Source organism: Meles meles, chromosome 21, assembly GCF_922984935.1.
Source record: "Meles meles chromosome 21, mMelMel3.1 paternal haplotype, whole genome shotgun sequence".
Taxonomy (NCBI): Eukaryota; Metazoa; Chordata; class Mammalia; order Carnivora; family Mustelidae; genus Meles; species Meles meles.
The window spans coordinates 41,796,118-41,821,007 of record NC_060086.1 but is presented as its reverse complement, the minus strand read 5'-3'; the positions used below and the strand labels follow the sequence as shown (position 1 = coordinate 41,821,007).

The window sequence follows — 24,890 nt, the reverse complement described above, 5'->3', positions numbered from 1 at the left end:
TGGCTCTGGGTTTGGGGGTGCCAGTGGCCCTGGTGTGGGGTGGTCGCCAGGTGGAGACCCATTCTTGGCTTCCAGGTTGTCTGGGCCCCAAAGGACCGGCGGGAGTCTCAGGACTCTGATCAGCCTGTGTCAGCCGAGGACCGGGGCAGCTCAGGATGGGACAGTTGGTGACACCCCTCGCCACCCCGGCAGGACAACAGGAGAGCTGAGCAGGTCTTCACCGGGCTGCTCCCTTTCTCCTCGATGGCAATCTGAAGAAACAGGCTTGGGTGTGAGGTGACCAGGGCAGGGGGGCGTGGTGTGCTCTGGCTGTTCCAGGGGATCCAGAACTCCAAGCTGGTCCCGGTGCTCAGATCCTTTAGCGGGAGAGGACAGCTGTCCGAACGGGCCCCATTCCCCACCCAGCCCTCGACATCAGACCCCTCCCCTGCTGAGGCCTCCCACCTGGAGCTGGCGCAGAACCGGTGGGTGCATGGTCGGGGGGCCTCCTGCCCCCACAGAGCCCTTCCCAGTTGGCCTGGTAGTGGCCTCGGCAAGCCGCCTGAAGGGTGTGGGGGTAGACAGCGGCAGAACGTTCTGTCCCCTGGTCTGTGTGCCAGCCTCTCCTGCCCCAGGGCCCTTCCTCAGCCAGTCCCCCATCTAACACTTGCTTCCTCTTGAGCTCGCTGTGATGGACCGGACTTCCCAGATGAAGCCCCTGGGGCCCCGCTGTGGACAGATGAGTCCAGCGGGGGTTTCTGCCTGTGAGACGGCACACATCACCTCTCCCTGTACCCTTGAGCTCGAGGCTGCTGTGTGCACGTGTGCGGGCGGCGTGGGTGGTGTGCAGGAGTGAGGAGGGGGCGGTGAGAGCCGTGCACGGACTTTTCGGTGCTGGTGGCTGGCTCAGAAGGGAGACACTCCTGTGTAACAGGATCAGATAGGAGGTGGGCCAAGAGCTAAGAATAGGATCGGGCATAGGCTCCCGGCTCAGGTGGGGCTGGGCCAACGCCAGCCAGGAAGTAGCCCGCTGGAGCCCGAGAACAGTACAGGGACTGAGGCAGAGGGGCCTATGGCCTAGGGCTCCAGGGAAGGAGCAGAGTCCAGCTCAGCTCATAAACAGAGCTGATAGGACAGTGCTCAGGGAAAGGACAAGGATTGGGATCTGGGGCATCAGCGCCAGGGGCAGGGGGTACGCTCGGTGCTCAGAGGAAGCCCCCACCCTGCCCCCATGGCCTTCCTGGTGGCTGGGACCCTGCAGGTGGCCTCGCAGATGGCAGATGCTAGACAGAGTCTGGAAAGAAAGGTAGTGGGAGGCTCTGCCTGGCCCAGCCGGTTCCTGGCTTTCAGCTGAGCCCTGCCTCAGCCCAACTCTGCCCTTGCTTCCCCAGGGGAAGTACGGCCTGCAGGGTCCCAGGGTGGCTCTGATACTCAGCAGCCCTGGGGTGTTAGCCTCCACTGTTGCTGTCCTGGAGGGCATGTTCCGGACCCTGGGCTTTGAGAGCTGCCAGAAGAGGGAGGCTTCTGTCCAGGTGAGTCCTCACCCGCCTCTGACCTCACCCTCATCCCAGCACCCACCCCTAGGCCCACCCTGGGGCCTCCCTGGACTCAGGCTCAGCTTTTGCTCTTGTCCTAGGGCTTCCTCGGGGAGCTGGCTGGGTTCCGGCAGCAGCTGGATGCCCTTGGGGGCCCTGTGGGCTGTGCTCTCGTGGCCTTGGTGGCCCCCCGTGGGCAGCTGAGGCAGCCCCAGCAGCTGGTCTGGGAGCTGAGCCGCTGTAGGGCCCTGTGGGGCTGCCCCAAAGTTTTCCTGCTGCTCTCCACGACTCCTGGGGGTGAGTGGGCTGGGCAGGGACACGGGTTTGGGGACGGCCTAAGTAGGGGTGGGGGTGGGCAGGAGGGGCAAGCCCTACCCTCCAGGCCCGTGTGCCATTTCAACACCCAGCTGCCCCTGAGCCCGGAGCCTTCCTCGCTGGCCTGAGCCGGCTCTGTGGCCGGTTTCCTCACTGGTCTCTGCTGCAGCTGCTGACGGAGGTAGGGGCTCCAGATGGGGAGTCCCTGGGAGGGGGGGCCGTGCCGGTCACTTCCCCAGGCTCTGCTGTGCTCTCCTGACCCTGCTTGGTCGTTCGAGTCTTTCACACGGGCCCCACCCCCCCATTCGTTGTACAGTTGAATCTTTATTGTCTCTGCAAGTGGTGTTGTTCTCCAGCCCTGGCCCCCTGCCCCACCCGCCCCTGCTCACAGCCTACTCAGGATTCCCGACACTCCCAGCCAGTCTCAGCTCGCACCTTTGCTCACGCCACTCCCTCCGGCTTGCCCTCCTGTTGTCCCAGCCGGCCTCGCACGTTCCCTACCAGGCTGTCACTGGCGCCCTTCCTTGATATCCGCGAGTCTGCGCCCCTGCTTCTACCCAGCCCTGTTCACGCTCACACAGACAGACGGTGACCGTCGGTCACACTGCAGGTCCCTGGAAGCCAGGGCGGCGAATGATCCAGTTCTGGTCTGGGCTGGAGCCCCAACGGTCTCATGGGCATGTGGGTGGCCACTGGTGACCCTGGAGGTGAAGGGTGGGCCCAGGCTCCACTCCGCAGCTTTCCCCAGCCTGGTGTCCTCCCCAGGCAGAAGCTACCCTGCGAACCTTCCCAGACAGGCCCCAGCCTGCTCTAGGAAGCGCCCAGCTCTGCGCACACCGGTCCCTGCGGTGGGGCGTGGTGTGGTTAATGGCATGGCCAGGATCCACTTAAGGACATCCAAGTCCAGGGAAGCCCATGACATTGAACATGAACTAGGACATCCCCTTCATGCTCTCCCATTCTTTTGTCTGTCTCCTCCCTCCATGCTGGCAGGGGACCCCAAAGAGACTGCGGTAGCCACAAGCCAGCCAGGTTGTTCCCTGAAGCCAGTGCCCTGTTCCCTCCCCAAACGGTGCCCCATGGAGCAGCCCCCTGGGGGTTCTCTGGTCCCCCCAGGTCTTCTACAGGACAACCAAAGAGTCAGAGGCCTCCTACTGCCCAGTCCTCCGGAGCTCCTTGAGGGGTGCGCTGTGCCTGGGGGATGTGGAACCCTGGGAGCCCCAGGTGAGGGGTGGGGTGAATGATGTGAGCCAATGCAAGCGGGACAGAGGCTCGGGGAGACCTGAGATGGGGGGTGCAAGGAGCTGGGAGGTTCTCAGACCACTCTGAATGCTCTTTAACTTGTCTGCAGCCAGAACCCAGCCCCAGCGCTCAGTATGACCTGTCCGGGACCAGAGCCGCCCTCCTGCTGTCCGTGATCCATGGCCGGCCCGGGGCCCAGCGTGATGTGGAGGCGCTGGGGGGCCTGTGTCAGGCCCTGAACTTCAAGACCACCCTAAGGACAGACCCTACGGCCCAGGTGAGGTGAAGGCCGGAGCTCTGGGGGGGCTCTGAAGGAAGCTCCCCCCCGCCACCCCAGGGTCCGAGCGACTCTCTGCAGGGCTTCTCACCTGCTCTGGCATCCATCCTTCCTGCTGCATGTGTGGGAGCTTGCCTGCTGGGCTCCTGCGGTGTCCCCCACTGTTTCTCCACTCCTCGGCTCCAGGCCCCAGCCGGACCCTCCAGCTTTTCCTGAGAGGGTCTCAGCTTTCTTCCCAGACACCTATCAGCTCATTGCTCTCCCCTCATGCCTCTTTCCTTTGTGGAACATTTTACCTGCCCTGACCAAAGACTCAGCTGCAAGAGGCTAGACCACATGTCTCCTCCAATTAGGCCATGCCAGGTTTGCAGTGTGTGGGGGGGGGGGGTTAGAAAAAGGACTTTCTCTGTGGGCCTGAGGCTGGCAGGAGGTGGGAAATAGGTGGGCAGGGACTGGACAAGCCTCCCTGGAGGGCCACCAGGCACTGGGGAGGACAAAGCCTGGGCCCAGGCCTCCATCTTGTCCCCATTCCAGGCTTTCCAGGAGGAGATGGCCCAATTCCGAGAGGGCCTAGATGCCCACAGGGTCCCGGTGAGCTGTGCCCTTGTGGCCCTCATGGCCCATGGGGGGCCACAGGGCCAGCTGCTGGGGGCCGACGGGCAGGAGGTCCGGCCAGAGGCGCTGGTGCAGGAGCTGAGCCGCTGCAGGGCCCTGTGGGGCTGCCCCAAGATCTTCCTGCTTCAGGCTTGCCGCGGGGGTGAGTGGGGCCCGCCCGTCCGCTCCCCGCTGAAGGCCAGGCCAGGTCCCCGCCTCCCAGGACTTGCTGTCCACCTTCTCCAGGAGGCCTCGGCCTGGGAGCTTCACGCGCACTGCCCCATCTCCTAGCCTCTCCTAGAAGTCAAGTCCATGAATTTGAGCACTTTACCCTCAGCACATGCAGTTCCGTCCTTTGGGTCCTTCCAGCCTGGCAGGCCTGCCCTGGATTTCTGGGGGGTGGGCTGTGGACCCCTGGGGGCACCCCAGGTATCTGCTGAGCCAAAGAATCTGCGTATCCCCCCCCCCTTCCAGGGCAGAGGGACGCAGGTGTGGGGCCCACAGCTCTCCCCTGGTTCCGGCGCTGGCTGCAGGCATCACCAACCACCCCCTCACATGCAGACGTCCTCCAGATCTATGCTGAAGCCCAAGGTGGGCGTGGCTTCCTGCTGGAGCCTGGGCTTGGCCAGGACTGGTGGGGTGGGCAGTCCATTGTGCCTCTCCAAGGCTCTGATCGGGGTCTTGCCAAGGGGATGGGAAGGAAAACCTTCAGAAACCACAAGGTCTGCTGAAAATCGAGGGCTTCTGCCCCTCCTTGAGCCTCAAAACAACCCTGGAGGCAGGAAGGGGAGACAGCTTTCCTAAGGTCCCGCAGCTGGTAGGTGCAAGAGCTGAGAGACTTGAGTTCTTTTGGTGGTGGTGTTGAGATTTGAGTTCTGATTTGCCTTTTCCACCCTGGGCTCATTCTACTGACTTCCCCGTGTGCCCGTGAGGCAGAGCTGGGGGACCTTTGGGGCTGGGAGAGTCCCAGGAGGCTGGGTCAGTGCGTTGCTCCTTCTTCCAGGCAGGTCCTCCGGGGGCCTCAGTCCAGGGAGCTCTGACCAAGCGGACATCCTGATGGTCTACTCAGCTGCCGAGGGTAAGCCTGCTGCATGGGGCCCTGCATCCTGGCTAGATGCCTGGGGTGGCTTTAGGGGGGCCACGGCTGGGCAAGGTCAAATTGTATATTCACTCCATGAATATCAAGCACCAAGTTGTTCTAGAAGCCAGAAGTTCCCGCTCTTTGGACCATTCCCTTGCCTGACCCCTGGGGTCCTGTCTGTTTGCACCCCCCACCCCGTTTCTGCCAACAAAGAGCAGCAGGTGGGACCCAAGCCTGATGCTCTGACCCTGGTCCTCTGGCCTAGGCTGTGTAGCCTATCGGGATGATGAGAAAGGCTCAGACTTTCTCCAGACTCTGGTGGAGGTCCTCAGAGCTGACCCCGGGGGAGAGCTCCTGGAGCTGCTGACTGAGGTGTGTTGGGGTTAGGGGCAGAGACCTGGGGAAAGGGGCTGGATTCATCCTTCTGCCCAGCCCTGGTGTTCAGATCACCTCCTGTTCACCCTGTGGGTGAGCCAGGCCAGGGCCCCTGGTGAGAGCCACAGCAGGTCTTAGAGGCTTCTGCTCACCGCGGGGTGGAGAAGGCGGTTGCCCACCGGGCAGGGCCCCTGGGGGTTGTGGTCAGGAACAGGGTGAACCAGCAGGGGCTGTGGGCTGCAGGCTTTATAGTAAGAGTGGGTGGGGTGTCCCCTGGCTCCCGCAGCAGGATGCAATTGGCTTGTTTGAATAATTTCACAGGCTGGCAGGGAACCGAAGCCCTCAGACTGAGAGCAAGTGGAGGGTGTGGGAGCCAGCTGAGTGGGGAGCCCTTCTTGCTGTGTGCCGGCCACATCTGCCAGGAGCAGGGGGCTCACGGTTAGGCCTCTGAGGCCCCGTGAGGGCCCACGATGGCAAGGCAGCGCTCGAAATTTTAGGCCTTCTCGTCCACGGGGCTCCAGGCTGGGTGACCAGGGACCCGGCAGTCCTGGGCGCAGGCTGAGTGGGGTCCTCGCAGGTCAACCGCCGGGTGTGTGAACTGGAGGTGCTGGGTCCCGACGGCCAGAGGCGCCGCAAGGCCTGCCTGGAGATCCGCAGCTCGCTGAGGCGCCGGCTCTGCCTGCGCCCGCTGTCGCCCGGGGGTGCTGACCACCGGGGGCCACGGCCCAGCGCCGCCGCTCCATCCCCTGTCCTGGTTCCTCTTGTGTAAATGGGCGCGCAGCGCGGGGCGCGGAGTGGGGGGGGGAACGGCAATAAAGGTCTGTGGTGATCGCGGTGCACGTGAACAGCGCCTGCCCCCGGGGAGGTGACACAGTGAGAGAACGCATGCAAGTGACTGGCACCCCGTAAGGGTGCACCTGTGCTCCTGGGAGCGGGGAGCGGGGGGCGGGGCCTTCCCGCGGGCGCAGGGACCGAGGACCCCGGCCGGGGCTAGGCTGGGCTGGATGTTCCGAGAGAGGGCAGCCGAGGCCCACGTCGCTGTCTCTGCGCACTCCACAGGCGCCCCACGCTGGGGCCGTGGGGATGCAGGAGATGCGGTCTCGGCCCTCACGCTGGTCGGAGCCCGGGCTGGGACCACAGGACTGGACAGAGCACAGCAGGCCGACCGGTGCTGTGATGCGGGAAGCGCGGGGGCTGCGGGGGCTTCCGGGGCTGCGGAGGGAGTAGTGGGCAGTCTCTGACCCAACGCGCTCCGGAGCCACGTAGGAGAAGAGCTCCCAACGCGCGGGTTAGGGCCGGAGCCTGCGCGGCCTCACCGGGGCTCGAACTCGCGGTACAGTTCGTTAGGGCGATCCTCGCGGAGCCGCGGGGACTCTTTTGCGTGCCTGGGCCCCAGCTCGCAGCCCCACCCACACAGGGCCCGAGAGGCGGAGCTCCTCGCCGGTAGGAGCATGCGCATTCCGGCGCACTACACAGGCGCCTGGACCAGCTTTATGACTAAAGCTGGGGAAGCGTCATCGGTAGGGCCGCGTGGCCTAATGGATAAGGCGTCTGATTCCGGATCAGAAGATTGAGGGTTCGAGTCCCTTCGTGGTCGCTGCTATTGGTTGTTTTTCCTCCCTTGACTTCATATTTTCCCTTTGTCCGTACTGCACTCTCCGGGGAACCTGAAGAGGTTTGGGGGGGGGGGCGGTGCCGCGCCGCGCCGGGAAAACCGCCGAGCTCCAGGTCTCCAGCACGCGTGGAGCTCGGAAGCTTAGGCTCTGGTCTGCACCCCCCGCGACCCGAGGGTGCTGCGGTGGCCCTGAAGGCACCAGCGGTGTCTGCTGGCACAAGCATGGAGTCCGGGACCCTCAAACGAGGTCAATATAGTTCAGCCGACCAGAGCTGTGACAGACGGGGGTAGGGGAGGGTTGGATTGTGGCCGGGATGAGGTAGGGGGAAGTGGTCCCAAGGTCAGAGGACAGGTGCATTTCAACATACAATAGGTTCTTGTGATTAAAAAAAAAATTTTGGAAATAGTGGTGACGGTTGGATGATACTGTGCATATAACTAATGCCACTGAATCGTACACTTAAAAACGGTTTAATTGGCCAATTTAACGTTAAATATATATATTTTTACCGCAATAAAAAGTGTTTAAAAAATCTAACAGATTTCCGATTTCTTACAATGGTAGTGTACCTAAATGGCTTGTGTGCATATATATGTGTGCATATATATGTTAAAGTTTATACCTAAAGAATATGCCCAGGATTGGGTCATCATTGTACCTGGGAAAAAATGTCTTTACCTGCGGAACCGACTTCTCTCCAAAGGATTCTGGCTAAGCCAGGTAACCTAGGTGATGTAACATCCTCCCACCAGGTGACCGCCAGGGCAGTGGCAGCCGGAGACCTCATTCCGAAAGGTGGGCGCAGGTGACCTGAGGTTCTGTGGGGGTGTTACTTTATCGTTGTTGTGATGCTTCAGCGGTTTGAAATTCATTAAGGTGAACATTTTGGAGATGGGAGAGAACACCCGTCCTGGGTGAACGCTGGGTTCTCTTGACGGTGATTATCTCCTACTCCACCGACGCAGCTGGTCCGAGGAAAGCAATTGCGAGGGCGCTCAGGGCAAAGACCTCGGGCCGCTGGGCTCTGCTGAAAACCGCGGAGACCTGGACCCAGGTAACACCTCCTGTCTACCTCGTAGACAGGCAGTGTAGGGAGGAGGGCTGGTACCCCTCTTCTCTCCTCTCCCACATTTTGCACAGGCAACTCCTTCTTGCTAATAGTTATCACCGGATCCGGAGTCTCCCAGAAGGAGATGAAAGTGCTCGCCCAGGATTTGATCCCCAGGCTTCTCTCACCCTAAGCGAGGCTCACACCCTCGTCTAACGAGCTGAGTGACACCTGTGGCCCCAGTTCTCTGGGCTCCATCTGCGCGTGCGCGGTCTCTCCGCGATCTGGAGATGCTTTAGCCGCCGGCCAGGTTCGAGCGCGGGCCGAATGCAGGTGTTGAGGGGCCGGGGGGAGGCCGAGGAATCTGTGTGTAACCGGTGGGAACAACGGGGAGGTGTCGGAGAGACCGGTCTAGGACCGTTGCGAAGGACTCATTGTCGGCCCCGGTGGCCTAATGGATAAGGCATTGGCCTCCTAAGCCAGGGATTGTGGGTTCGAGTCCCACCCGGGGTACAAAGGGCTAAGTTTTAGACTCCCGGGGGGGAAGTGAAATACTTCTGCAGTGCAGAAAACCAAATTAAAGGTGCTTGAGGTGGCCCAGTCCCAGTCCTAAACTACTAAATTGGTTGTCTATTTTCTAATAAGGGGTGCATGTTTCCAGCTTTCAGAAAGGAATACTTGCCTCATTCACCTTTTGAAAAATAGCCATCCATTCTACTTGATGACATAAAGGAATAATTGTTCATTTTTCCAGGTGTATTAATTTTATTGTGGCTCTATATATTTTTAAAAGTTCTTTTATAAATGGACCCAAGGCAGTTATTTGGAGATTAAATTATATGACAACTGTTTTTCTTTAAAAAACCGGCTGAGCGCTGAGAATGGTTATAAATACGGTAATGTATACTTGCAAGTTGCTTTGAGACGAGATCTGAAATGTTCTCAGCACACACGCGGAAAAGGTAACTATGTGAAGGACGGTTGTGTTAACAGTGGTAAATAGTTAACAGTGGTAAATAGTTCACAAATGTATATGGGTATCAAATCATCACATTGTGCACCTTCAGTATATGTCATTTTTATTTGCCAATTATACATCTGTCCATAAAGCTAGGGAAAATACAATGGGTTGCTTGGAGGTACAGACAAAACAAGGTAATGGTTGCTAATGGCTTAAGTTGCTAATGGTTTAAGCTGGGGGATGAGGACCCCTTAAACTATTTCTCTGCTTTAGTGCATGTTTGAAGTAGTCCATAATAAAGTCTCCTCTTTTTTTCATCCATGCAATCCCTGTCTTCATCCTGGAGATAGAAATCTCCCAACTTCTGCACATGGTGTAGAGTAAAATCAGAAACCTCCTATACCACATGTTCATAGAAGGGAAGACCACTGGAGCTGTGCCATATACATATACAAAAATAGTTCTCTTTTTTAAATTAACATATCATGTATTATTTCCCCCGGGGGTACAAGTCTGTGCATTATCAGGCTTACACATTTCACAGCACTCACCATAGCACATACCCTCCTCAATGTCCATCACCCAGCCACCTCTCCCTACCCCACCATCCCCTAGCAGCCCTCAGTTTGTTTCATGAGATTAAGAATCTCTTATGGTTTGTCTCCCTCCTGATCCCATCTTGTCTTGTTTTTTTTTCCCTCCCTACCTCCACGACCCCCCACTGCCTCTCAACGTCCTCATATCAATGAGATTATATGATAATTGTCTTTTTCTGCTGCATAAAATATAGTTCCCTTTTGCCTTCAAAAACCATGAGTGAGACTCTTCTGTTCCTCCAGCTTTGACCTTACTTCTCCCACTTTTCCAAATATCTGGAAACCCGTTATTCCCCCTGTTATCAACAACGTCATCTCATGTCTCCCACCGTCGTGGGAGGAGACTGGGGACTGCAGAGCTACCCGAGGATGTTGGTGCTTCCCTTGCCAATGTTTCTCCATGCCTTCTTAAAGATTTATTTATTTATTTATTTATTTGACAGAGAGAGAGAGATCACAAGTAGACAGAGAGGCAGGCAGAGAGAGAGAGAGAGAGAGGGAAGCAGGCTTCCCGCTGAGCAGAGAACCCGATGCGGGACTCGATCCCAGGACCCTGAGATCATGACCTGCGCCGAAGGCAGCGGCTTAACCCACTGAGCCACCCAGGTGCCCCTCTCCATGCCTTCTTGAAAGGTATGTCTTCTGGGCGATGTCAGCGGGTGGTGGGTGTCCACATCATGTGTGGCAGATCTGTTCCAGCATCCCCATCTAAGTCTGTGGCTTCCTTTCTCTACGTGATGCCAGGGACGTTCTCACGTTTCAGTGTCATTATAGGCTACCAGTGAGTTCAATGCTTAGCCAACCAACCCAGAAACCTGGCAGAACCACATTCAGCGGCACAAAATAACATGTTAAGTATAGGCTTTCTGGAAAGTGCTCCCAGGTCAATAAACACCAGGTGCACAATCGTATCTCATCCTCCTTACTCCAGTGCCCTTAGGTTCCTTCCCACATGTCTTTCCCGGGTCTCTGCTGGCATAAACGAACACCACTTGCAATTCTTTGGCTGAATAAGCTATTTCCTCCTGGGTCACTGCCCACAGCATGCTGATCTGGCTGTAGTCATGGGGCCACATGGGGCCAGTGCTAACAAGGGTGGTTGGTGTGGGCTTTGTGGAGCACTGCCATCCCCTTGGAAGACAAGTGCTCTGGGTGAGATTATTATAGGACATTGAAACATCGGAAGCCTCCTGTCTGCAGATTGCAGACCGATTTTGCTGAGGAGGAAACCCAGATCAACTTTATTCGAGCCCACCCGGAGGTCTCCACGTCTTTGGCCCAACTCCTTCATAATCAGTGTCATTTCTTTCACGTGAAAGATTTCCTGAGGCTGTGAACTCAACTTCCAATGTTGTTCCACAACGCGTACATTTCAGTGATGGGTTCCATCTTTAGCAGTATCAGCCCCGCAGCTATAAGATTATTTCATGCCAGTCATGTAATGTCCCTGGGCTTCTGAACATGACTTAGGCTGAAAGTTTAAAGACCCGGTCTGGCCATTTCCTTTTGGTGAGCAAACCAGGGGCCCTCAAAAGAATCCCTTCCAGGCCACAGTCCTCATAATCACCTTTGCTGCCACAGCAGTTAAGGACAGTGGCCACGTGGTCCTTCCGGGCACCGTTTCATCATAATCAACCACGTGATACGTGGCTTGATCGTGATGCCACCGTGTGCCGTCAGTGACTGGCGTCCCAGTTCCCACGGGCAAGGAGCTCGGTTGCCTTCAACCTCCTCACCAAATCAAGGTCCAGGCAGCAAACCCACCCGTGGGTGTTGGGGGAACCAGGGAAGGTTGGTCAAAGGATACAAACTTTCAGATGTAAGAGGAATGAGTTGCGGGAACCTAATTCGCAGCATGGTGACGAGAGTGAGCTATTGCTCACTGTATCGTGGGCTTGAAATTTGCTAAGGGGGTAGATCTGGAGTAACCAGGTGAGGTGATGGGTGTGTTCATTAGCTTGATTGTGGGGCTCAGTCCACAACGTGTACGGATCAAAACCACTACACTGAACACGCTCAATATACTGTAGGCGTTTTGTCAGTGGTATCCAGCAGGGGCGGGCGGAAGCAAAGCCATCCCTGATTTTAACAGACTGTGGGAAGAACAGTGGTTAACTGGGTACAAAGAGTGGCCCCCGAGGCAGTGGAGGAGGCAGAAAGGTACCACAGAAAGGGGCTCTGACCTGCAGAGCCGCCGGCCAAGGGGAGAGGTCGCGGTCATGAAGCATCAGAAGCTTGCAGGTGGCCTCGAGGAGCTTGGGAGCAGATCTCGGAGGAAGAGTGCTGCGCGGCTAGCCTGGGTGTCACTGAGTTCCGAGGAGGGTCCCCCCCGTCAGGCGGCTCACGCCGGAGCCTCTCAGGAGCCGTGATGAGGCGGATTCTGGGAGGGCCGGGAGATCTCACACTGGGTTCAGCCGGTGTTCCCGGAGCGAACGGTTACTTCCGGGATGAGGGGGGCGGGGCGCGGCTTGGCGGGAACAGGAAACCGGAAGCTGCGCGTCCCTTCATCCTCCAGCGCTCCGTCGAGGCCTCCAGTCTGCAAAACCTAACGCGGGCCCGCCGGCCAAGCAGAGTGGCACCCAGTAGGGTCTAGAAGGGTGAGCAGGAAGCCGGGAGAGAAGAGTGTGATCACTTGCGCCCTGCCCTGCCCCGCCGCCCGCGCCCCTTCCTTCCAGCCGCTTCCTGAGCGCGTTCCCGTCCTGCTCCCCGCCTCAGACTTGCCCCCGGGAGAGCTGTTCCCTCAGCTGTTGGAACCGGACTCCCCGATGAGGTTCTGAGGTTGGGTCCCCTGCTGGCCGCCTGGCACGGAGGACCACACACCCCCGGGCCGGGGAGGGTTTTGAGAAAGGCCGGGGCGCCACAGCGCGGCCTCTATTCCGACCGTCGGCCGCGGTGGCCGCGGATAGACGGGAGGCGCTGGGAGACGAGCTGCGCTTGTCCCGCGGCTCCCCGCACCTCAGCGACACAGTGGGAAAGGCCCGGTAAGGCCCGGGGGATGATGCGGCTGCTGCCGAGTATCTTTCTTTTTAAGTTTTTATTTTAATTCCATTTGGTTAACCTAGTGTGACAGTAGATTCAGGTGTACAGTATAGTGACCGGGCACTTCCGGCATGACCCGGCTCATCGCAGGTGCGTGCGCCATCCCCATCCCCCCCACCACCCCCACTTCCCCAGCCACCCGCCGTTCTCTGTGGTTAAGAGTCGGCTTCTTGATTTGTCTCTCTCCTCTCCTCTCCCTTTGCTTGTTTGTTTTGTTTCTTAAACTCCACGTATGTGTGAACTCATGTGGCACTCGTCTTTCTCGGGCTGACTTATCTTGCTTAGTATTATACTCCCGAGCTCCACCTGTGTTGGTGCAAGAGGCAAGATCGCTTTCTTTTTCGCGGCTGAGTAATATTCCGCTTTTTATAGCTACACATACCATATAGCTAAGACATACCATGTCTTCTTCTTCTTCTTTTTTTTTTTTTAAGATTTTATTTATTTATTTGACAGACAGAGATCACAAGTAGGCAGAGAAGCAGGCAGAGAGAGAGAGAGAGGAGGAAGCAGGCTCCCTGCTGAGCAGAGTCCGATGCGGGGCTCGATCCTAGGACTCGGGGATCATGACCTGAGCCACCGAGGCGCCCTTACCACGTCTTCTTTATCCTCATCAGCCGAGGGAGACTTGGGCTGCTTCCGTAATTTGGCTGTTCTAAAAATTCTGCTATAAACATCAGGTTACATGAATCCCTTTGAATTTTTGTGCTTGTGTTCATTGGGTAAATACTCAATTGTGCAATTGTTGGGTCAAAAGGTAGTTATTTTTAACTTTTTGAGGAAGGTCTGTCTTGTAAGGTGGCTGCACCAGTTTGCATTCCCATCAACAGTGCATGAGGGTTCCTCTTTCTCTGCATCATCTCCAACACCTGCTGTTTCTTCTTTTGTTGACTTTAGCCATCCTGACAGGTGTGAGATGATATCGCATTATAGTTTTGATTTGCACTGCTCTGATGATGAGTGACGGTGACCATTTTCTCATGTCTGTTGACCGTCTGGATATGTTCTTTGGAGAAATGTCCGTTTGTGCCTATTTTTTATTTTTTTAAAAAAGGTTTTTAAAATAATTTTTTTTTTTTTAAATAATCTCTACACCCCAGCGGGGCCTGAATTCACAACTCTGAGATCAAAGGTCACATGCTCCACGGACTGAGCCAGCCAGGTGCCCTGTGCTCATTTTTCAGTTGGATTATGCCTTTTTTGGAGTCTTGAGTTTTATAAGTTCTTCATATATTTTGGATGCTAACTCTTTATCAAATATGTCATTTACAAATATCTTCTCCCATTCCATAGGTTACCTTTTAGTTTTTTGTTCATCATTAACTTTACTGTGCAGTTTTTATTTTGATGTAGTCTCCATCATTTTTTTTTTTCTCTTGCCTCTGGAGACATGTCTAGCCAGAAGTTGCTACAGCTGATGTCAAAGAAATTACTGCCTGTGTTCTCCTCTAAGAGTTTTATGGTTTCAGGTCTCACATTAGGTCTGTAAAACATTTTGAATTTATCTTTGTGTATGGTGTAAGGAAGTTGTCCCGTTTCATTCTTTTGCTTGTAGCTGTCTGATTTTCCCAGCACCATTTGTTGAACAGTCTTTTTTTGCATCGGACATTCTTTCCTACTTTGTCAAAAGTTAATTGACCATATAATTGTGAATTTATTTGGGGTACCTGGCTGGCTCAGAAAAGCATGCAACTCTTGATCTTGGAGTCATGAGGTTGAGCCCCACCTTGGGGGTAGAGATTAGTTAAGTAAATAAATATTTTAATTGTGGATTTATTTCTGAGTTTTCTCTTCTGTTTCCTGATCTATGTGTCTGTTTTTGTGCCTGTACCATACTGTTTTGGTCACTACGACTTTGTAATAATAATTGAAGTCAGGAACTGTGATGCCTCCTGCTTTGCTTTTCTTTTTCAAGATTGCTTTGGCTAGAGTTGGCTGCCTGGATGGCTCAGTCATCTGACTTGATTTCGGCTCAGGTCAAGCTCTGCATCGGGCTCGGTGCTCCTCGTGGGGTCTGCTGCGGATTCTTTCCTTTCCTTTCCTTTCCCTCTGCCCCTCCTCCCCACTTGTGCACTCTTTCTAGGTGAATACATAAAATCTTTTAAAAAAAAGATTTTTCTGGTTATTCAGAATCTCTGATGGTTCCATACAAATTTTAGGGATTCTCTTTTCCCATTCTGTGAAAAATGCTGCTGGTATCCTGACAGGGGTTACCTTAAATGTGTAGATTGCTTTGGACAGTATAGACATTTTAACAATATTCACTCTTCTAATCCATGAACATGGAATGTCTTTCCATTTCTTTGCATTGTCTTTGGTTTCTTTCCTCAATGTTTCATAGTTTGCAGAGTACCGGTCCCTTACCTCCTTGGTTAGGCTGTTGGAGACCATCTTAAACGCACTGAGACAAAAGAATGACATGCTTTTGTTGACTGATGACCAATTCCGTGCACTCTGGCAGCCTGGAAAGCAGCCCACGTGTCCTTCCCCTGAAGGGCCAGTGAAGCTGAAGACCAGGCTTGGGGCCTCGGTGTAAAAAGAGCAGATGCTGAGAAAAAGCTGAATTCTCACCATTGGCAGATCGCTTATGCCAATGTCAGGGTGCTGAGAGGGAAGAAGTGGGACCCAGAGACTTGGAATGGGGCTAGGTGGGGCGATGGATGGAGACCCAGGCCTCCACCCCTTCTTGCCTCAAGGCTGGGAGGAACCTCAGATGAGGCAGATGCTTACAAGACAATGTTTCATCTCTTCAAGATTCTACTCCTCCTCCACGCCACCGGGCTGAACATGGGACCCATCTCAACTGAGAAAGTCCAGCCACTGCTCAGAAGGAGGGGAGCTCTAAACCCAGCACCATAGCACCTGGGTAACGCATCAGCAGTAACCCGTCCTGGATCAGGGTCGGGAGCATAAAAAGCTGGAAAAGGGACAGATGATCTGTATGGGACTCTTTCTTGACATAGACCTTAACACCCTGGCAAGCATCCCTCCACCTGTATAATACACAGCCCATTCAGCTTCCTGAAATGAAGTAGAGTTGCCAGAAATACCACGGCAAATGGTGGAGAAAAGAATCAGAAGGGACAGAGACACAGGCATGTAGAGTGGCTGGCACCATCAGAACAAACACCCGCTGCTGTTTGTGTGTTTGGCAGTGCCTGGAGGCAATGCCGTTTACCAAAGGAATAACGCATGCCCAGTGGACGGGAGGCACCAGCATCTTCAAGAAGCTTGGGAGTGATGTTCTCTGATCCGGCAGGTACTGTGACATATCCGAAGGAGAAGGTAAGCTTGTGTACCTTGCATCCCCTGTTATTAAGAAAGAAGCCTAGTAATCGCTTCTCGGCCTTTTGGCTAAGATCAAGTGTAGTATCTGTTCTTATCAGTTTAATATCTGATACGTCCTCTATCCGAGGACAATATATTAAATGGATTTTTGGAGTAAGGAGTTGGAATAGGAGCTTGCTCTGTCCACTCCACGCATTCACCTGGTATTGCAGTATCTCCAGGAACGGTGCACCCTCCCCAGTAAAGTAGTAAATAAGTAGAAGGAAAAAGTAGGAGAAAAAAAAAAAAGAAAGAAGCCTAGCACTCGGTAGGACCCCATGATGGTTAATTTATGTCATCTTGGCCAGGCTGTGGTGCCCAAATGTTTGGTCAAACACAAGTCTAGATGTTGCTGTAAAGGTAATTTTTTTTAGATTCAATTAACATTTAAATCGGTAGACTTGGTGAAGCAGATGACCTTCCACAATGCAGGTGGGCCTTGTCCAATCAGTTGAAGGTCTCAGGAGCAAAGACTAGGCTCCCTCAGGAGGAAGGAATGCTACCTCTGAGGCATTCTGACTCAAGACTGCAGTATCTACTTTTGCTGGAATTTCCAGCTGCCAACCTGTGAGTCAGTTCTTTAAAAATCAATCCAGGGGCACCTGGGTGGCCTAGTAGGTTGGGTCTCTGCCTTTGGCTCAGGTCATGGTCTCAGGGTCCTGGAATCGAGCCCTGAGTCGGGCTCTCTGCTCAGCGGGGAGCCTGCTTCCCCCTGTCTCTCTCTGCCTGCCTCTCTGCTTACTCTTTCTCTCTGTCAAATCTTTCTCTCTGTCAAATAAATAAATAAATAAAATCTTTCTAAAAAAATCAATCCAGGGGCGCCTGGGTGGCTCAGTGGTTTAGGCCTCTGCCTTCGGCTCAGGTCAAGATTTCAGGGTCCTGGGATCGAGCCCCGCATCGGGCTCTCGGTTCAGTGAGGAGCCTGTTTCTCCCTCTCTCTCTGCCTGCCTCTCTGACTACTTGTGACTTCTCTCTCTCTGTCAAATAAATAAATAAAATATTAAAAAAAAATCAATCCAGATAGATCTCTGTCTCTTCTATCTTTCTATGTTCTGTTTCCCCAGAGAACTCTGAAAAATACAGTCTCTCTCTTTAAGGATTTATTTATTTATTTGAGAGAAAGAGAGAATGAGGGAGAGGGAGAGAGAGTCCCAAGCAGATTCCATGCTAAGCACAGAGCCCACTGTGGGGCTTCCATCTCCTAACCCTGAGATCACGACCTGAGCTGAAACCAAGAGTCATTCGCTCGATGGAGTGAGCCACCCAGGTGTCCCAAATACAATCTCTTTTGGATGGGTAGGGTGCCCTGGCCCAGCCACCAAGAGGTACCTGGCACATGTCTCCTCACTCCCTATCCCACTTCCTCACCCCTGTGGAAGCGTGGGTTTTCTGGGATGCAGCAGGACCTAGAGAGGCTGGGTGCCACAGCAGCAGTAGTGGCCGGAGGAATGGACCCCTGGAAACCAGCATTACTCCGAGGACACGACATCCTGACTCACGCTTGTTGAAGAGCCTCAGGATCTGGGTCGCTAAGCCTGTGGGCTCTCATATCCTTCCACAGAAAGAAATCCGGTTCTCTCTCTGCTTGCTTCTCAACGAGTGGACACACTAACCTGTCCTCAGAGTATCCCGCGATTTCTAATTTTTACTTCAGAAAGAGGAGAGGAGTTGGGACAGGGCTGGACTGCCGCTTCTCTGTCCACCAGTGAGGGAAGCCTGGGCGGGGCGCACTACTGGAGAAGACCCGGGTCAGGAAGGGGGAGCACCCCCGTTACAGATGGGGCCCGTGTGGGTCCCCAGTCAGGGCCAGAGTTGATGAGGTTCCACCTTTAGCTGAAAATCCACTCCGTGCTGTCTATCTGTAGCTCTCCCTCAGCCCACAGAGCTGAGACTTAACCCCGTAAGTAGTGGGTTCGAGTGGACTTAACCCCTTAAGCGGTGGGTTTGAGCCCTATGTTGGGCGATATTCTTGGGTTGGGCTGCTTAGTGCCTGACCAGATCTTGCCAACTTCAAGGAAGTTACTAGAAGGGGAACTCCTCAGAGAGGCTTCTGACTGCTGTGTATACTGTACCTGGAACTTTCGCTAAATATCATAAATTTCAACTTTTGTAAAATTAAAAATTACATATAATGGAATCTAAACAACGGAAGCAAGTTGCCCGGCATCCTGGCCTCCTTGGACCCGGACAGGTTCCTCTTAGTAAGGGATAGTCCTAGTCCCCTGTTTAGTTGTAGGGCCATTGGGACAAAAGCCACGCCCAACGTGGGGCTCGAACCCACGACCCTGAGATTAAGAGTCTCATGCTCTACCGACTGAGCTAGCCGGGCGGATGTAAGGCATTGCCTGGCCTCCTTGGACCCGGACAGGTTCCTCTTAGTAAGGGATAGTCCCAGTCCCCTGTTTAGTTGTAGGGCCATTGGGACAAAAGCCACGCCCAACGTGGGGCTCGAACCCACGACCCTGAGATTAAGAGTCTCATGCTCTACCGACTGAGCTAGCCGGGCGGATGTAAGGCATTGCCACGGCACAAGCTGCCAGGTATACTAGAGGAATTTTGCTGTCCTGAACCTGTTAAGGGCAGGTCCTGTGCTCCCTCCCCGGCACAACGCTGAATTCGAGTTCCTTTCCACAAGGAGCGGGGGCAGGCCACTGTGCGCGGCGCTGTGCTATGCTGTCGGTGTGTCTGCGTGGCCCAGCGGCTCGGGGGAGCCGGGTCTGGGGTGAGGGCATAGGGCTGAGCACCACGGGGGCTGGCCAGTAAGGAACGTGGTATGATCCTCTATTAGGATGTGAGAGGTGCCAGGTTCCAGTCACAGACGATCCGTGGGTTTCCAGGTGTCCCCCCTTTTCAGTGGGCAGCAAGAAGCGAATCAGAAGGACTCCAGGGGCTCGCTGCCGGGACAAGCCGGGAAAACCCTCCACCCCAAGTCGGTGCTGGACCCCTTGTTAGCGCAGGAGGAAAGAGAAGATAGGAAGTAAAAGTCTGGAGCGTTGGCGCAGCTGCCCGTTTGGGAAGAAGTGAGCCCTAATCCCAGTTCTGACCCCTGCCTCGGGGTTCCACAATTGCGAGGGGCTTCTGGGGTCGAGCCCGGGTCCGGGGCGGGGGAGGGCTCGAGTGAGGACAGGAGCCCTGAGGTCCTTCGCTGGCTTGGAGGCTCGACTGGGCTCGGCTGGCCGGTTGGGAGGCAGCAGAGACTCATTCTCAGGCTCCGGGACTGTATCCCACGTTGGGTGCAATTTCTGGGCTGGGGTCCACCGCGAGACCTTCCTGTTCACCGGGCCACACAGACTCCCTCCGCAGGGTCACCTGCCGCCGCCTCTGGTTGCTCGGCGCTGGGTAGCTCTCGGCGAGGGCGGGGCCGTCGTTGTGGGGCAGGGGCCGGAGTGGGGAGGGGGCCTGAGGGTCTAGGACAGGATGGGCCGCGGCGCTCTCTCCCCGCCAGGTCCTGGCTGCATTGCACCCCCTCCACTTCTGGAATCGAAACCGAAACCTCCCTCCGCGCACTCTCCCGAGGGATCAGGAAGCCAGGACTGGTAGGACTAGGGGAGTGCCCTGAGGCCAGGGCACAAGCCTCCAAGGACAAATGTCAGGAGGACTGCTCCAGGGCGGCTCGTTGGTCTAGGGGTATGATTCTCGCTTTGGGTGCGAGAGGTCCCGGGTTCAAATCCCGGACGAGCCCGTCTTTTGGAACGGGGTGTCACGCGGGAGGTCCTGGGCAAGAGGAAACTTGCGTCACGCGGGAGGTCCTGGGCAAGAGGAAACTTGCGTCCACCACAGGCCAGTCTGCTTCTCCGAGAGCAGGAGATCTGGTCTGTGTGCGGGGCTGTGCAAGCACCAGGGAGTCCCAGCCTCAGGGATAACGACCCCACTTCCTCTCGGCACTTTTTTTTTTTTTTTTTTTTTTTTTTTGCTTTGTGGTGTAAAAGGTCGTTTGCATACGTCTTTTTCCTTCTTGAGGGACTACCAGAAAGCCATTCCACAGACAAGGGAAGGAAGGAAACCACAGTGGAAATTGGGCATGGGGAGAGATTCAGCCTTAGTTTTGGGACCATGAAGGACTAGGGCCCCCCATAGGCGCCCCAGCCACGCTGGAAGAAGGGCTGTGTTTGGAGGGGCTTTCTTACTATTTAGGGATGGCGGCCCAGCAGATGAGCCATTGAAAAGATGGGTTGAGGCTCATAGCTCCCAAGCAGAAGGGCAGATCCTGCCCTGGGGTAGAGGGGGTGGAGGTGGGGCGTGGGGAGGGCACAGAGGAGGCTCTGGGTAGTCCAGGAGCAGAGAAAGTTCTAGAAAATGTGGTCCAGAGCCTTTCTTGTGGTTTCAGTGAAGGTGAGACAGGTGAGGCAGAGGGAACAGGCTTAGATGGGCTAGTCTGCACTAATTTCAGCTGCTTCTGGAACATAGCTCTGTCCATAGTTGTCTGTTTCTTGGCATTGGGGTGATCCTGGAAGGGGGATAGGAACCCCCAGTGTGAGAGCCCACTGAAGGAGGTGATTGGGGGCTGTAGACTCTGGAACTGTTGGTTTGCACTTGAAATGTTTAGGACAATTTGCTATCTCTAGGAATTGGCCAACCCTGGGAAGAAAAATCTCTCCTTGGTTCATATGGGCCGGGCAGAAGGCTTTGGTGGAAATTTCAGGGGCCCCCAGTCTGGGAGGAACTTCCTGATCTCAATCCCAGAGTCAGCCCCCGGATTGTGGCACAGAGCCCTCACCAGGCGGCTGCCTGCAAGTACAGACTGGTGGGCCTCCTTTCTGACCCAGTTTCTTCACTTAAGCCCCAGGGCGGTATCCCTTTTATGCCTCCTGATTCTGGAGTCCCTGAGAGGAGCAGGTCTGCACAGATCCTGGGGCCCACTGGGATGCTAGGAGAGGTCTCTCCAGACCTGAGGCCTGGTGGAGGTTAACTAAGGTAATCGACCTCCCTGGCCAGCCCTGCCTTCTCCTGTGGCCAGAACCATTCAAGTCTCCCATCCCTTAAGGGGATGGTTCCTCACCAAAATCCTCTTCACCTCACCAGTGGAATGCTTCCTCTCCAAAATCCTCTTCTGAATCAACAGCATCCCTCCCTCGGGGTCTGCCCCCCCCATCTTTACATCCAGCCCTGGATTTAACCTTTTTTTCCCCTAAGATTTTATTTACTTATATGAGAGAGAGAAAGAGAGAGTGAGCAGGGGAAGGAGCAGAGGGAGAGAGAGACAAGCAGACTGGCTTCCCACTGAGTACAGAGCCTGAGGCAGGGGCTCTGCTCCCTGACTCCAAGATCACCACTCAAGCGGAAACCAAGAGTTTCATGCTCAACTGACTGAGTCACCCAGGCACCCCTTTCCCTGGATTTAGCTTTAGCTGGGGCTCAGCAGAGGAAGAGGGCTCAGTGGAGGAGAGCACATTCTCCCTTCTGCTTCGGATTCCCAAGGAGCCCACAGTTGGCATTTTCCAGTCATTTCAAGGCATGGATGCAGTCCCCAGCAGAGCTGAAATAGGGTCTGGGCCTGTGTAGATGGACCAGTGACGGGCCCAATGTGCAGCTGACCCAGATCCCAGCTGGACCTGAGTGGCTGGATCAGGTCTGGGCTCCAAGGCCATGTGTCCAGGTGCAGTCAGTGGACAAAGAGCCGCCTTGACCCCAGTTATGGGCAGTGGCAAGATAGGGCTTCTCTGAGGGCTACCCAAATTTCTTAATGTCCTACCTCATCCTTTCTTCACATTTGAACACCCACCATCCCTTATAAAGTCCCTCCTTACTGTGCCTGCGCTGGGATGTGCATCTTGGGGTCCAGGAGGCAGATCCCTGGGCAGAAGTGAGGGTGACGCTCAGGTTAGACAGAAGGTCCCTCCAGTGTGTGGCTTGGGAGGGGGTATGGTCTTGCCTTGGGTGGTGTTTGGGTCGGGGGAGGGTGTCCAAACCCTGCTCTCAGCTTCATTCCAGAGCCAGCCCTTAGCCTGGTGACAAAAGGAGGACCTGGGGAAGATTTCCCAAGCCTTGGTCTCCATTTTCCACCTGTGACCCCAAAATTGGACTAGGGACTTGCTGACTTTGTCTTAGTGTCCCAAGGCTGACCCCCCCCCACCCCGCAATTCTCTTCCTGCCCATAGAGACCTGAATCAAATGCTTCCCAACAGCCACAGGAAAGAGGGATTGTCTGACCAGAGCCAGAGGTGGTGGCTTGGTGGTCTCGGGGTATGATTCTCAGGGTCCAAGAGGTCTCAGGGTCAAATCCTAGATGAGCCCTCCTTTTGAGAGTGCTTGGCACTGTGGTGTTGCTTTCCCTGGGACACGTGGTCATGGCCACGTGCTTGTCACCCTGTCCTGGGGGGTGTCCCCACATTGAGTGATGATAAACACTGGAATCCCAAGTACACCCTGATCCCTAAAGGGACAACTTAGTAAAAGTTCAACCTTTCAAGACTGCACATGGCCTCCCTCAGCAGTGACCTTTAGCTGAATAATAGTACTGCTCCTTCCCTTGACTGAATCCAAGGGAAAACTGGGATGGGTGGCTTTTATCTCATAGCCAGGTCCCAATCTCCACCGGACCCCCTTCTAGGTTACTTTGCTCAAAAAGGAAGTTGAGGAATAAAGTGGCTGGAGAACATCATTGGTCACCTCCGATGGCTTAGGCAAGGTGTTGGTGCACCACTGTGACAGTGACAGGCTGCCCCTCCCCACCGGCTGTGCTGTTGAGGTTGTACCTAAAGCAAACATGCAGGAATTGCGCAGCAGTCCCAGAAATGTGTGTGAATTCGCTGTTCAAAAGGACGCCCAACGTGGGGCTCGAACCCACGACCCTGAGATTAAGAGTCTCATGCTCTACCGACTGAGCTAGCCGGGCAGTTGCCAGCAGGGGGTGGCAGTTGACACCCAGAATGTGATAGGCTGCGCACAATCCAAAATGGCCAGGCAGAGCGGGTCCTGGAGGGGCATGGCCACTTCTGGAGTCGCCAGCGGGCACCCTGTGTGTGGGCTGCTGGAATCCGCAGGGGAACAGTCCCGAGCGAGTGGAGGCTGACAGCCGCCCCGACCCACAGTCAGATGGGCTCTGCGGCCACCAGGCGGCGCTGCAGCGTGGTCGGGTCTCAGAGCAGACCCGCGCCCGCTGACACCCCGCCACCCTTGGACGTGCGGCCCCGAGATGGGGAAATGCAACCGGACCCATCCTCCCTTATCTTATCAAGCAACCTGTGTACTTAAAATAAGTTTTAGACCCACCAGATCCCACATGTTTGCATGAAAACTCCAACTACACTTCCTTTGAATGATCGGAAATCAATGTATTTTTATGTAAAATTATAAAAATATATATTTCGCCCCATGCCTTCTTGGTCTGCCCTTGGGCGATCCTGAGCTGCAGGAACCTGCCGCCTGGCAGGGGATGGCGGAGGGCTCTGGAGACCGCCGTGGTGCCTGCTGTCACACCTGCCTGCTGCTCTCTGCCTCTGGATCCGGTCTCCCGGGACTCAGGGGCGAGGGCAAACGCGTCCCTGGGGGGAGAGGGTCGGTTCTTGTGGGTCTGCAGGCCTGAGCCCCAGGTGGGTCTGAGCTGGAGCAGGCCCCACCGTGCACCCCCGTCCTGGCCTGGCTTTCCAGAGCAAGAAAGAACCTCCGATAAACAGGCTGGGAGTGGGACTTAGCAGTTCTCTGCTCCTCCCTTACCCCAAACTCTGGAGTTGGGGTAATGCAGTGAATCTGCGGAGGATCCCCGGAGATTTCAGACTCCCCACGTTCCGTTCCTGCCGTGGGGGCCCCTGGCCTGCATAAATCCAGCCAAGCAAGTGCAGAGAGGGGTAAGGAAGGGGCAGGGAACGGGTACACAGACTAGGGAAGAGAGAATAGGAAGGTATCATCCTTAATGGTGCTGGATGTGTGCGCAGTACTGAGGGTGTTCAAAATCAAAAGGACTTTATTTGTAGAGGTATTTGCCACCCCTCCGCCCCCGCAAAAGTGAAAAACATTTGTGGGTGAGGCAATGCTATATGTGCTTTAAAACAAAAAAAATGGAGGAAGGTGGGTTTTTAAAAATACGCAGAAATGGGGGAGGCCGCACACGCTCAGGGGCAGAGTTTTGGAGACTATATTTCTGCTCAGTTTTTCTGTGGCCTAAAATTGTTCCAAAAAATAAAGTGTGTTTTTAAAAAATACACGGACAGGGACACCTGGCTGGCTCAGTTGGTAGAGCGTGTGACTCCTGATCTCAGGGTTGTAAGTTCACGCCCTGTGTTGGGCATGGAGTCTACCTATCTATTTATTTATAAAGATTTTATTTATTTATTTGAGAGAGGGAGAGAGAGCATGAGCAGGTGGGAGGGGCAGAGGGAGAGGGAGAAACAGACTCTGCTGAGCAGGGAGCCCGATACAGGACTCAATCCCTGGACCCTGGGATCATGACCTGAACCAAAGGCAGACGCCTAACCAACTGAGCTACCCAGGTGCCCCATTAAAGATAATTATAAAAAATACACAGATAGACTTCCATTACTATTTCTTCCAATACATTTAGCCCTGTCTTTCTTTTCTTTTTGGGTCTCTAGCATCTCCAACATTAGGTATTTTGTTAAAGTCCCACAAATCCTTGAGGTTCTGTCCTTCTTTCCTTCCTTCTCTCCTTCCTTCGTCTTCCTCTTCCTTCCATTCCTCCGAAGTCTGTTTTTGGTGTTCTTCCGATTAGGTCTTTCTGCCGTTCTGTCTTCCCGTTCACTTATTCTTTCTTCCGTCTTGCCCATGCATTTGCCATTAAGTTTTTCATTTCAGTTACCACAGTCCTCATCTCTGTTTTTCCATGTAGTTTTCCTTGATATTTTCTATTTCTTTGAGACTCCCAACTTTTAAATTTGTTTCAAGTGAGTTCTTTAAAGCTTCTTCAAACATTTTTAGGATGGCTGCTTTCCCACCTCTCCCCTCCCTT

General features: G+C 54.7%; 1 protein-coding gene and 7 non-coding genes across 9 annotated transcripts; 5 read left to right on the top strand and 3 right to left on the bottom strand.

Annotated features, from left to right (window-relative positions):
• The first annotated feature begins 60 nt into the window (after positions 1-60).
• Positions 61-7,577, top strand: LOC123933809. Of its 2 annotated transcripts, XM_045993416.1 has the most exons (11): positions 61-1,285; positions 1,371-1,511; positions 1,616-1,811; positions 1,922-2,010; positions 2,946-3,053; positions 3,181-3,348; positions 3,883-4,105; positions 4,417-4,533; positions 4,946-5,020; positions 5,289-5,395; positions 5,976-7,577. In XM_045993416.1, exons 1-11 carry the CDS (start codon positions 1,211-1,213, stop codon positions 6,165-6,167), a joined length of 1,491 nt encoding a protein of 496 aa, XP_045849372.1. In that variant the 5' UTR covers positions 61-1,210; the 3' UTR covers positions 6,168-7,577. The 2 variants fall into 2 exon arrangements, with proteins under 2 accessions (XP_045849372.1, XP_045849373.1); XM_045993417.1 differs by lacking the exon at positions 5,976-7,577 and having other exon boundaries at positions 5,242-5,340.
• Positions 6,923-6,995, top strand: TRNAR-CCG. Its single transcript has one exon. It is a non-coding gene; the product is annotated as a tRNA-Arg (tRNA).
• A 925-nt stretch (positions 7,578-8,502) lies between the features above and the next one.
• TRNAR-CCU lies at positions 8,503-8,575 on the top strand. The gene has a single exon. It is a non-coding gene; the product is annotated as a tRNA-Arg (tRNA).
• Positions 8,576-15,992: 7,417 nt separating this feature from the next.
• On the top strand, positions 15,993-16,183 carry LOC123934288. Its single transcript, XR_006816770.1, has one exon. It is a non-coding gene; the product is annotated as a U2 spliceosomal RNA (small nuclear RNA).
• Positions 16,184-18,241: 2,058 nt separating this feature from the next.
• Positions 18,242-18,314, bottom strand: TRNAK-CUU. Its single transcript has one exon. It is a non-coding gene; the product is annotated as a tRNA-Lys (tRNA).
• A 104-nt stretch (positions 18,315-18,418) lies between these two features.
• Positions 18,419-18,491, bottom strand: TRNAK-CUU. The gene has a single exon. It is a non-coding gene; the product is annotated as a tRNA-Lys (tRNA).
• Positions 18,492-19,595: 1,104 nt separating this feature from the next.
• TRNAP-UGG lies at positions 19,596-19,667 on the top strand. The gene has a single exon. It is a non-coding gene; the product is annotated as a tRNA-Pro (tRNA).
• A 3,080-nt stretch (positions 19,668-22,747) lies between these two features.
• TRNAK-CUU lies at positions 22,748-22,820 on the bottom strand. Its single transcript has one exon. It is a non-coding gene; the product is annotated as a tRNA-Lys (tRNA).
• Positions 22,821-24,890: the final 2,070 nt, after the last annotated feature.